This window comes from Rattus norvegicus, chromosome 5 (genome assembly GCF_021556685.1).
Source record: "Rattus norvegicus strain SHRSP/BbbUtx chromosome 5, alternate assembly SHRSP_T2T, whole genome shotgun sequence".
Classification (NCBI taxonomy): Eukaryota; Metazoa; Chordata; class Mammalia; order Rodentia; family Muridae; genus Rattus; species Rattus norvegicus.
Genome location: NC_141538.1, coordinates 78327672 through 78341530, shown reverse-complemented (window position 1 = coordinate 78341530; position 13859 = coordinate 78327672). Strand labels below are relative to the sequence as shown.

At 41.0% G+C, this 13859-nt stretch overlaps 1 protein-coding gene across 4 annotated transcripts in view; it reads right to left on the bottom strand.

The window, feature by feature from the left end:
• Nucleotides 1-13859, bottom strand: part of Musk (muscle associated receptor tyrosine kinase) — a 106012-nt gene that overhangs the window by 14465 nt on the left and 77688 nt on the right. For 3 of the 4 annotated variants that reach the window (XM_087551325.1, XM_087551327.1, NM_031061.2), the window contains 3 exon segments: nucleotides 11025-11288; nucleotides 9330-9505; nucleotides 8669-8692 (listed from right to left, as the gene is read on the bottom strand). In XM_087551325.1, coding sequence (XP_087407451.1) covers nucleotides 8669-8692; nucleotides 9330-9505; nucleotides 11025-11288 — 464 coding nt within the window. 4 annotated transcript variants of the gene reach the window in all.

Below are 13859 nucleotides of genomic sequence, written 5' to 3'. Positions count from 1 at the left end.
ATACGCGGCCCAGTAAATAGCACAAAAGAAAAAGGTACACACCAGTTATCTGACAGAGCTTTAGAAGTGTCTAAGGGAGCAATGGCTGACTGATCCCAACACAGGAAGAAAATACAGGCTCCACAAACAGGAAGATATTAATTAATACAAAAATCAAAAACAAAAGAAAAATCCACATTTCAACAGGAGCCAATGATGTTTGGAAACTGGGATTTCTAAAGTGACGGTTATGAATAGCGCCTGTGTCTGCCTTCTTAGTTTGGAGTGAGAACAGCTCGGCATTTCCAACTGAACAAAAGAAAAGCTTTAATACAGAAAGTGCCCAGGGCCATTTGAGACAGAGCATTCAGGAAAGTACAGGTTATAGGGAGTATTTACCTCTGACTTCTAGTCTAGGAGTGGACATAGCAAATACTACTGGCTACCATTGGCCAAGCAAGTGTTTTTGAACTATAGAGTTCAAACACGGTCATTGCTGTGACTTAGAAAGGCATATGGGACAGGAAGATACTCAGTACAGCAGTAAACATCTGTGTGGAATTGGTGACAGTTTGCCTTATCAAGACACAGCAGTGGTGGGTTTCAACTTCCCAGGTTCCGACACAGGTCCACAGTCCCCCCAAGCTCCTTTAATCCAAAGGAAGCTTTGAATCAGCTAAACTTCTCATTCTACAAACAGTAGGAATCATTATTCAAAGATACAGATCAAAATCTATTTTTATATCTGGATTTTAGAGAGCTATTCATAATGTATATAGTATGTGAGATAGCATAATTTGTGAAGTTGATATGGTAAAACTAGGAAGTATATGAGTAATTTTTTTCAAATGTATCAGGAAATTGACTCACTGTATAAAGCAGAGTGTGATGTCATGTGTTTGCAACCCCAGCGCTGGGCATGGGTACAGACAGCTGGGTCCCAGAGCTCCCTGGCTGGCCCTTCTAACCAAGCGGTGAGCCTCAAAGGAATAAGACGGATAGTGATACAGGAAGACATCAATGTCTGGTCTCCACATATGTGTGAACAGGTGCACCTACCCACATACATATGTGCACACACATACACAAACCACTCACCTACACCCACATACATGCAAACACACATCAGATTATTATGAAATAAATTTTAACGATGGGTTCCTAAAATTTATGATCATTTTGTAAGATTTATTTTTTTAAATGGAAGAATTTATATCGTTTGACCAGTAGTTCTGCTGTGTGGATTCAAACATTTCTCCCTTTCTGGATAGTTCTATTATGATTCTCTGTTGCTCATAAGGACAAGTTGTTTTTTGCCAGAGCCATGCCAATCACGTCTCTGAAACTGAACTAGATTCCCATTAGATTTCATTTTTATCCTTAATTTTTGTTGAATAAGATTTATAACTTTATCTTTTTCCTACGATCACCAAATAATCACTCATCCTTATACTAGCATATTGATTATTGTTAATGGCTTTTAGGAATCAGGAGCTTTGTGAACTAATTGTCAAGGAAGCAGATTGCTAGCAATGAAATGAAAGGGGATGTTATAAAAGTGGTAACGGATACTCAAGAACGTGTAGGGGCAGTGACAGTGTGATTTAGGCATGTGTATATCTTCTAGTGTAAATTTAAACTAGACATAAATAAGGAAGAGGCAACACCAGTAGAAAGCGTCTGTAGTCAGAACGTTTGTGTCTCTTGGAAAGCCATATGTGATTCATGCCCTTATCAAAGAGATCCAAGAGGCCTTCCCCTCTGCCACGTGGGGTTACAGTGAGAAGACTGCAATGTCTGAAGCCCATCAACACCAACCACTTACATGGTCCTCACCTGACCCCAAATACACCTATGCCTTAATCCCAGACAGTCAGCTCCCAGAACGCAGAGAAACAGATTTCTGTGGCTTGCAGGCTGCTCCCTCTAGTGTGTTTTGCTGTTGTATCCCAACGGGCCAAATCTAAGACGACATGCAGGGCTATAAAAGCTGAGCGGGATGAGCATGAGTAGATAGTGTTTTACAAGAAGAATCATATGTACTGGGTCGGAACCAAGCTGCTTTGTGCTTCTCCGAAAGCGTACCCAATGGTTTCATTGCTGCAGGTGGAAATATCTGCAATTAAGGCACATATCAGCTTTGGGTCATAAGAAGGTCTCCCACGCCAGTCAGAGTTATCTGGCCTTTGCCCTGAAGCAAGTGGAGAAAACCACAGAGGGTTTCAAGTAGCACAGCAATTGGTCGGTCAGCTTTGTGCATGAGGAAGATGTCTCAGCTCCAATGACATCATTCCCATCGTGGCTGAACACAAGCTCCTATTATGACCTAAGGAGTCAGGAAGTCTGATGCACACCATTGGGTAGGATTCCTAACACACACACACACACACACACACACACACACACACACACAGAGAGAGAGAGAGAGAGAGAGAGAGAGAGAGAGAGAGAGGTAAGGAGAAAATCTAAAAGCTTCAGTCTTGACAGAAAACAAAACTAAACGAAAAACAAATTACAAAAATATAAGTCGGACATATGAAACTGTTTTACTTTCCAAACCAGAAGCTAGAGAAGATGCAGTTCCTTCTACAGGCTGGTTAGTCTGGCAGCACCACTTCATATTTTGCTATTGTGCCTCAGTCACTGAGGTGAGATAAGACTATTGGATGATTTCACCCCTTCAAGGATTCTCTCTCAAGATGTCCTTCGAAAAACATGTAAAACAGCTCTTAACTAAAGACCATCTGAATCTAAAAGAGACATCATCATCATCATCATCATCATCATCATCATCATCATCATCATAATGTTTCCAAACCTAAATCAATAATGATAACATCACTGGGACCTTTGTGTAATTCTCTACATAAGGATCAAGAGAGATAGTCATTCTCCAGGGGAAAATCCAATAATGCTGGGAAAACAAAGGACAAGATAAACAATGTGTTCTGAGACTCTCGCTGGGGATTCTAAAGGTTCCATGGTGGGCAGAGTGAGGAGCATGAAGGAAAAGCCAGAATCTGATTTTTGTAGAATAGTGGGAGAAGAACTAGTTCAAAATAAAAATGGAATCCTAGGAATCCCCATCTCTGCCTCTCCAGCACTGGAACTGAGAGTGCAGGCCATCGCCCTTCTCTTTTACAAGTGTGCTGGGGGTTGGGCTTCCACACTCTACTATTTGAGCCACCTCCCCAAGCCCACAGAGAGACGATTAGGCAGTCGGCACGAGTATACCCTACACTAATGAGAGAACAAGCCTTCCTCACGGAGAATGACCATGTTCTAAGTCTTCAGATCTCACAACCTGTCTACTGCATTCAGTTCTGAACATCCACTATTCTCCCCCACTGTAGGCAAGGGCCTTGGAACTCACCTCACAGAAAAAGTTGGGAACTGAGGGTGTTTAATGTAAAGAGGAAGAAACTAGAAGGAGATAGGACATGCATTTCCTAATAGTTTTAAAGTCTGTGCTACAAAGTGAACCAGCAGAATGGAGAGAAAAACAAACAAAAACAAACAAAAAACAAAACAAAACATAACAGCAAAACAGCTATTAGAACTATAATGGCCCAAGCTTAGTTCAACATAACCAAAATGTTCTCCCAGTTAATGGAGTGAATTTTAGTTTGGGAAGCCTGCAGAGACAATGCAGAAGAGAGCCAATTACTTCCGAATCTGTTTCTGAGTTTCTAGCTTTTCCACCTCTGCAAGATGGATCCAATCAACATTTCAAATGATTAAATAATTAATGCATTACAAACCCTCCCTCCCTTCCTCCTTTTGTCCCTCTCTTCCTCCCTTCCTCCCTTCCTCCTTCCCTCTCTTACTTCATTTTTGGCCAAAATAGTAGCTGACCCTTATGGAAACTGAATTTTAGAAACAAATCACATATTGATCTAAATGGTGATGAAAAGCTTGTCAAGTTATCTGGATGATGTAACATTAAAAACATTCTTGTCTACAGGAGTTTCTCACTCCGAACTATGTGAGAAGCCATTGGCATCTCTTACAGAATGAATCTGTTACAACAATCAGGCAAGCTTTTCATGTGAAATCTTGGAAATTAAAAAAGAAGATAATATCTCTCTACTGGGAGTCCTGCCTGGCTACAGCAAGTGGCCACTTCAGGATCCATATCCCCCACTGCTAGGGGTCTCAGCTAGAGTCACCCCATAGATCTTCTGGGGCGTCTCCCCAATCCCAGGTCTCTGGCACATCCTAGAGAATGGCTTCCCACTGTCAATCTCCCTTCTTTCTCCCCTGCTCTCCCTGTATATTATTCCCCCTGCCTTGTTCCCTCTCTATCTCCTATTCCACACAGTTCCCTCCTTCCATCAACCTCTGATATCTATTTTGTTTACCCTTCTGAGAAAGATTCAACCATACTCCCTTGGACCCTCCTGGTTACTTGGCTTCTTAGGTAGGGCCTGTTGATTGTAGAATGGGTATTCTGTACTTTATGGCTATTCTGAACTTATAAGTGAGTTCATAGCATGCTTGTCCCTTTGAGTCTGGGCTATCTCACTCAGGATGATATTTTCTAGTTCCATCCATTTGCATGAGAAATTCATGAATACTTATTTTTAATGGCTGAATAGTATTCCACTGTGTAAATGAACCACACTTTCTGTATCCATTCTCTGGTTGAGAGACGTCTACATTGTTTCCAGTTTATGGCTATGAACATAGACAGCAACCCACCCACCCACAAAAATCTTCAACCCAAAATGTATCCTGCCTACAAGATGTGCAGGGATAAAGATAGAGCAGAGAGTTAAGGAATGGCCAATCAGTGACTGCCCCAAATTGAGACCCGTCCCATGGGCAAGAACCAATCCCTGACACTATTAATGATACTCAGTTATTCCTGCAGACAGGAACCTAACATAACTGTCCTCTGAGAGGGTCCACCCAGCAGCCAATGGAAAGAGATGCAAAGACTCACACCCAAGCGTTAGATGGAGCTCAGGGAGTCATGTGGAAGAGTTGAGAGAAGGATTGAGGGGCATGAAGAAGACAGGGACTCCACAGGAAGATCAACACCTGGACCCTTGGGGACTCCCAGAGATTGAACCACCAACCAAAGAGCGAGCACAGGCTGGACAGAGACCCCTGCACATATGTAACAAACGGGCAACTTGATTGTCATGCATGTCCCCCAACAACTGGAGCAAGGGCTGTCCCTGAGTCTGTTGCCTACCTGCCTGCCTGCTGATGAATCCCATTCCTCTAAATTGTCCACCTTGTCTGGCCTCAGTGGGAGAGAATGCACCTAGGTCTGCAGTGACTTGTGTGGGGAGGAGAGTGATACCCAGAGAGGTGCTTCAAGAGGGGGAAGATGAAATGGGGAGAGGACTTTTGTGAGGGGGTACTGGGAAGAGAGGAAGGGCTGATACTGGGTTGTAAAGTGAATAAATAATTTTCTTTTAAAAAAGAAGATAATAGAGAACATAACCTATAACAATTTAAAAATTAGACTTTGACGATGTAGCCAGAATCAAACAAACTGGGGCTTGACTACTGGCTAACCCAACACTAGACAGGTCACAAGGGACACGTCAGTTGACCTGCTTCTCACATTAACTAGGATGTAGATTGGAGCACGCTCACGGTACATACTGTCATAGGGCTGTTGAGAGGCTTAAGAGAGACTGTGTACCTACCGTACCAATTGGTTTGTTGGGACTTGGTACACAGTCTTTCACTCTCCAGGTACTCGAATGATGAGAAGGTTGGAAGGGACAAGAAAATGGATGGAACATAGCTCTCCATGACTGAATAAACCAGACTGTACTTCTTCAAAAGCTTTGAAACAGAAGGCATGTCCCCTTCTGACTGTGCCTGGAAGGTATGTGACATCCCACAGAAGAGACCAACGGTATACTCATCACAGAGTAATGTAAATACGGCACAGTCATGATGTGCTCAAGGAGGTATTTCACTTCAGCAAAAGGCACTAAAGTAAAACAAACCCAGACTACTGAAGCCCTAGTTCCCTTGTACGAGCAAGTAGAAAATAATTTCTTTTTAAAAAATCCTTCTATTGCCCTAATAAATTAGTAATGATATTTGAAATTTATTAAGAAACCAAAAAGCGGGATCTGCAAGATGGCTCAGTGGGTCACGGCGTTTACCGCTGAGCCTGATGAACTCAGTTTGATTCCTAGGACCAATATAGTAGAACTGACTCTCACAAGTATGCAAGCACACACACACACACACACACACACACACACACACACACACACACACGCAAGCACACACGCACACGCACACACACATACACACATACACGTACACACACACGCACACACACATACACACACATACACACATACACACACGCACGCACACACATACACACATACACACACATACATACACACATACATACACATACACACACACATGCACGCACACACAGAATAAATAAATGAAATAAGATCTTTTTAAAAATCATAAAGCAAGAAATATTTGAGGGCCTATTGCATTCCATAGAACACAAGTTGTTGTATGTAATAAGGACGTTTTGTAGATTACTAACCCACCGTAAGATAACAGAGATGACTACTTGCTTTTAACTCAGAGAGCCTAGACATTACTCACCTACATACAGAAAAAAAATGATCCCTTTACAACATTTAGAACTAATTTTCCCAAATGATCAAACATCTTATAAAATTGCTTTCCAAAAACTAGGAAATCAGTATCTGTAGCTAGTCTGTGCTGCTCAGTATTTCAACTTATAGGAGTTACTTCTCTCCTTCTTCCTGTGGGTCCCAGGGATTGCTCCATTAGGATTTACCCTCTGAGCTGTCTTGCCCTCCCAATGGCCCTTTTAAAATCATTTCACTTAGTGTTGCAAGCATTATACTGAAAACAGGGTATCCTGAAGCAACAAGAATAAGACCCGACTGTGGTGATTGGAATAGAAATGACCTCCATAGACTAATGCCCGTCTGATGCTTGCCCATACAGAGTGGTCTATTAGGGGGTGTGGCCTTATTAAAGTAGGGTGGAGGAGTGTGTCACTGCGGGGGTAGGCTTTGTGGTCTTCCACACCTTACCCAGTGTGGCATACAAACTCTTTCTGCTGCCTGTGGTAGAGCTCTCAGCTCCTTCTCCAGCACCACACCGGCCTGCATACCACCTCGTTTCCCACCATGATGATAATGAACAAAATCTCTGGAAGTGTAAGCCAGCTCCAGTTTAAATGTTGTCCTTTATAAGACTTGCTGTGGTCATGGTGTCTCTTCACAGCAATGAAGTCCTAACTAATACAACAAAAACTAAGCCTTGTTCTATTTTACACTCAGAGGAGAGTATTGTATATTACAGGTAAGTTGGGAGAAAGGATTTTCAGTCTTTTTACCTCAAATACGTGATATATAGGTATGTAAGGGAGAGGCTTATCTGAAGTTGAACATTCTGCAGGATATTAAAGCATGATACAATACTCCTCAAATATGTCCAATTTAAAAAAAAAAACTTAAAAGGAATCTCAAACCCTAGATTGCACTCCACACCAAATACAGTGGAATATATATGTGGGGGACCCCCAGGCAGCCATACTTTTTAAAGTTTTCTAGTTGATGTCAATCTGCAGAATGAATAGAGAATCAATCTGAGCCAATGCATGGGGGCATGCTTCCGCAATCACAGAATTCCAAAACCAAAGCCAAAACGTTTGAGGCCAGCCTAAGCTACTTAATGACACTGTATCTAAACACGGCCAGCATGTAAGATGTGGCCCTGATGTGGAATGTCTGTTGGCATTGAATTGGCCATGGACTTGTTCCTTCTCACCACCAAAATCCCTACTCTATTTGAGCACCTTGAAAGAAGGATAGGAAATTTCCAGTTCTTCAGATAAAGACTACAGCCCAGATTGGTCTTGAAGGTTTCATTTTTGAAGGATGCAGAGTAGAGTGGGTAGAGAAACGAGATTGATCTGGGAAGAGTTGAGTAGGGGGGTGAAGATGATCAAATTATGTTGTATAAAACTCTCAAAGAGCTACTAATAAATGAACACAATCAGAAATGAGATTCCAATGACATACTAAGGACTTACCTCTCCCTTACTAGTAGAATGATTAATTTTTAGAGTTAAAACAAAAAAATTTGAAAAGTGAGGATATAGGTGATTTACTGTCTTTTTCATTTTCCTACTTGGGCCAAATAAATATTGTATAATTAATATTGAATGCATGTATAAAAGCTCAAAGACTGACAGAAGATGAGAGAAAAAAGAAAAAGGAAAAAAACTACACCTTTTTTTCAAAACAGATATACTTGTCACAAATAAAGATCACGAATCACCTCAATAGAGAAAAAAATAGTATTTGTTTCCATCCAGAAATAATTACATAATACAAAATTGTGACTGCAGAATCAGAAGGCTACATTTAAACTGGACTGAGTTTGCAAACATATGAAGTATAAAACAGGCCAGCCATCTTGAGATAGAAGATAGTATTTGTTCCCCTCACTAAGTGTCACACATTCTCCATGTTCTACTTAGAAGCCAGAAGCTAAGGGAGTGGATGAGCTCAGTCCGACACTTGTGCGCAGGCGCTAATGATGCTCGCCCAGTACACTGTGTTCTGGATTTAGAGAAGCGTAGTATAAATATACATGCACGAATCCACTTACAGACACAGATTTCAGAGGCACAAACAAAATTACTTACTTGTTATGTTTTCTTTTTTATAATCTGAGGGGGAAAGGATAAAAATCGATTTTAAGTAAGTGTTAAGATACATACCTCCTAGACCCTGTGAGCTATAGCTAAGAAACACGGCTTTCCCGCTCAGCATTTAAATGAATGACAGACGAGCGTTCAAATGTGAAGAGTGCATCTTTGAAATTAAACCAGTCGTCATGCAGTGGCTCAGTTGTATTTGATGAGGTCAGCATTTTCAAACATGTGGCTTATTTCTGCATGCTTAAAAAATCTGCATCGTTGGCTAAGGAAGAGGATTATTTATTCCGTTACGCCATTCCCCTGACAAACTGTAAGATGTTTCCTAGCCGTTTTTGCATACATTCCAGAAAACGATACACTTGTAAGATCCAGTAAGAAATAAAGCAAGATCCAAGCAGCAGTTAAAAGTGCCCTTTAATTTATTTGAAAACAAGTGAAATGAGTTTTTATGATAACCTATGCAATTAGGAGAGCATTATGATTCTGCTATTTTGTGTGTAGAAATGGCAAAGCAAAAAATATTATTAGAACAGCCTAGAAAGTCTAAAAATGTTAGGAGCTTTAAGTATATACCTTAACGTGGCTGAAAACAGTAAGAAAAAAAAATTTCCTTAACTTCCAAAGTCTGGAGGAAATTCTTTGTTACCTAAATACGGCAGTCTTGTGCAGGCTGTGGGGTCCTGGTGCATGCTGGGAAGCTTGCTGCACTCCGGGACCGGGAGGAAATGCATCCCGGATCTGTAGAGTCCGCGGTGGGTCTTCCCTTCCATTGCCAGCCATTCCTTTGCACAGAAGAGCTCCTTTACTGCCAAGCAGTACTCTCTAGAATGTAAGGCGAGCAAGACTTGATGAATCATGACGAGTTGAAGCCAAACTTGCAGTGGGGCTTAAATTTTGTATTTTTGAAACATCGTCACATTGTAGTGTTTCCCTTATAAAAGCATTTTTGAAATGACTATACCTTAAATAATGCAAAACATTAAAGACATGGTGTATTACGCTGTGAAATTAAATACTATCTTGTTTAGTGTTTTTTTTTTTCAAATTTAGAATGAATTAGATAAGAGTCCTGGTAGATCTTCTCTCAAAGTTCATATTAAAAACAAAGGAGCAGGTGCTGGAGAGATAGCTCAGAGTAAAAGCACTTGTTTGCTACCCTTGCAGAAGATCAGGTTTAATTCCCAGCACCCATGTGGTGGCTTGCAATCACCTGTAACTAGCTCCAGGGGGGTGCAAAAGGCACCTAAATGGTGCACATACATGCATAGAGAAAAACATTTAAACACATAAAATAGAATAAATAAGTAAACCTTAAAAATAAAGATACAGAAACCGGGGTTGGGGATTTAGCTCAGTGGTAGAGCGCTTGCCTAGCAAACACAAGGCCCTGGGTTCAGTCCCCAGCTCCGGGGGAAAAAAAAAAGATACAGAAACCAAGTTGACAATTTAAAGAACATACGAACTAAGGAAGAGAAGCCATCACCTCTGGGCTGATGGGCAGAGCTGGAGAAAGGAGCAGGCTACACTTAGAGGTTCTGCCTGCGTTGGTCCCTGAAAAACGGCACCATCTCCTGTAACAGCTGACAGGGGCGCTTTGGGTTCCTTAGCCAGCCCTGCCCTGGAGAAGCAGAGCCCCGCCCTCAGTGTAGCCCTTAGGTTTGGAGATGTTGTGTAATGAGTGGAGCAGCTGAAGAAAGACTGAATGGGCTAACTAAAATCTGGACGTTAATGTCTATTCGAGTGTTCTAGGACAAACTACATCAAGAGAAACCTGGGTAATTCCAAGTTAAGATTGGTAGGCCTAATAATAAAAGGACGATAACTTAAAAGGGAAAATAATTAAAGTACTAAAGGGCTTGGGTTTAGCCAAGTACTGACACACACACACACACACACACACACACACACACACACACACACGAACACACACGTATTCACTCACATACACACTAAAATACATTACATGCACATACACATGTGCACATGCACACACATACACACAGGGAGGGGTATGACAGGGGTCCTATGTCCTTATAAAGGAGTGAGTTTTACTTGTGTGTGCATACATATGCACACATAAGTCACAGAGCTTGTTTGCGGTATACAAGACAACTTTCTGACTGACCCAGACTCTAAGATTTTCTGTAAGTTCAGAGCATTTGTATCATAGATTGCCCTCAGTGGTTATAATGGGAGGGATTTCATGCTTTAATTATTTCTTTTGGGCAAATGGCAAAATTTGTCTGACTTTCCGCTCATGGCAATTCCTTCTTTGGCAAACTGTTGGCATACAGTGAGGCAAAAAACGCATTTTTTTACTGGCTCATTTTCAAAGTTTTACCTGCAAATGGGCATAGGAGTAGGTAGCACTCCAGGGCTGCACTCCTGGAAGAGGTGATTACACAGCAGAGCCTCGGCAGCTGGTCGGCAGAGTGGGCTCACAGCCTTGAGTTCATTCCACGCAGTGTGGATCAGCAGCTCTTGGGCCTCCTCAGGGTCGGGATAGGAGGTGTTGAAGAAGACAAGAGAGTCTTTCACCAGGACGGCATCACACACCTCCCCTCTGTACTGGGCACAGTAGCCTTTGCTTTCTTTCTGTGATTTGCTGAAAGAGGTGATGAAGGGCAAAGCCAATCGTCAGCAATTTCTTGGCATCCATTACACACACACACACACACACACACACACACACACACACACACACAGACAGACACACACAGACATACACACACACACAAAGACACACACACACAAAGACACACACACACACACACATCACAGAAATAGAGAGACTGTCCTGACAAATGTATCGAAATGTTTCTTATGAATATTCTCTCCATTTCTGGCACCAACCCGGTCATCTCTAGACACCTCAGGCTGTGGCAAAGGCTGTGGCAAGCTTTGGAAATGGTCAACAGAGTGAATTTGGGCATTTTTGTTGTTTATGTTATACATAAATATGATTGTTCTAACTGCAGTCAGCTCACATATTTCCTGCACATAAACTGGTATAATCCAAGGAAAGCATTCATCCCAGCGGATAACAGACGAGAGAACAGAACAATTGCTCCCACGGAAAAAACTTAGCTTTAAGAACGGTCTGTTACTGCAGTGCTCAGTACATTCCCATGTGGGCTACGTTGTCACTTGTTTATTGGGACAGTGGTGACAATCCTTACTGAACATTTGCTTGTGAGGCAGTGTCATGGTTCACTATATATTATAGTTTCCGACAGACCTCTATCATTATCTGGATGGGAAACTTAGATCATTTTTCTTATTTAAATGAATACTATTAATTTTAGATGTTTACTATTAAGATTTAGCTGTGTGTTACCATTACATAAAAGATTGAAAATAAGAAAATCTAATCCACTGAAGTTCATCAACTTTAAAATGGTTAAGGAACACTGAGTTTGAAAATGGATACTCTATAAGCCAACACTGTCTGGTCTTTGAAACGAACCTGTTGGAATGAGACACTCGAATACAAGGGTTTCAGTGTGGATTGGTCATTTACTAATTTGCCATCAGAATCATAAATGTACCATTTAATTAATAGTGGATATTTAAAATTTTTTTAAAAAAACCTTGAATAAGAAAATAACCTACTTAGGAAACTCAATCCATGCTGGCACCTAAGAAAAACATTTAGAGTCATGGTTGCCAAAGTAAAAAAAAAAAGGCAGAATAATAACGAATAAAGAAATAGCTCAGCCGGGTTTACAAAGGGTCTGGTGTGTTATCTCTTGCTAAGAACAGAAAAAAAAAATCTTGCTCCATATAAAAGATAAATAATTCTTCCCATGTCTCTGACCTCAGAGTTACTCATCCAGGCTCTAACATCAAGTGTTCACCACAGACAGAAGGTAATTTTTGTTTTTTGTTTTTCCCCATGAACATCAAAATGTAGAACACATTGATGTCTTTTCTGTACTTACACAAGCATAACACATTTTTTTGGAAAAGAAAGGGACATCATAGAAAATTGATTTTAAAAATGACTTCAGAAAAAAGGAAATAATAGTCAGTTTCTCTCTGAATCCCTGCTGCTTCCTTGTTGAAAGCTTAGCATATCTTTGGAACAATATTAGAGGGACTTAAAGAAATGAATCCTTACTTATTTTTTTAAATATTAACCAAATAACCCCCCTAAAAGAATAAAAGAACAAAAGAGGGGAGTCAAATAGGTTTTGAATAAAAACTTTAGATGGCACAAATGCTTTGCTTGGCTGCACAGCCCAAGCATGTGAGTATGTTGTGTGTATTTCATTAGTGTATAAAGAGATATATCATATATATCTAGAAGCCACTACCTACCTGTGCATTGCCTAGTCACAGTTTTGACCTTTTAACTTTTTTCTTTTCTTTTTCTTGAAGAAATTTATAAAACTCAAATTTTCCATAACTGTCAAAATTTAGATATCAGACATGGAAACCAATTGAAACATTCAGTCCACAGACTTCCTAAATCTATCAGTAATAATAATAATAATAATAATAATAATAATAATAACAACCCCTAACTGTTGCTCCCAGCAAGAACTGGTTTTTGAGGTGCCAGAACACCTCCAAAGCCTCCACCTCCCGGTTTTCTGTGGGCTTTTGCGCTGCCCACCTGAGTCTGTGTATCTCTTTAGCTCCTGGACTGCTGAGAGGGCAGTTTCACATGCAGCTGGCTCTGCTGCTCATTTGAACACTGGGGCAGAGGTCACAGAGGTCCCTTTACAGAATGCTGATTATTCTGGAATGTTCTGGTATACAATCTCTTAAAAATAAGAGCTAATGTTATGCATGGCACCTGTTCCTGTCTTACCTCCTGGCAAACCTCCTTCTGCAGTGGTAAGAAGGAGTCTTTGATCCCAGACACCTCTCTCACCTTCTTTTATGAAGAACAGCTCTGCAGTCAGTCACTGGAGCATTAATATTAATTCTCTCTCCACTAATACATGTCTGAATCACATTTTCAAATATTTCCTTCCGGTTTCTATGAAGAAGGCACCATCTATTCCCTTTGAACTTTGTTCAGAGGCATGTCCAGAGAACCAGCTATGTCCTGTTTGGTTTATGACACCCCGTACTGTAGTGTAGGTACACTTGATAGCTCTCCCTCTCCTTGGATCTTCCCTTACATGGCGACTGTTGCCTTTCCCCTGCAAAGGTGATGGCCGAGTTT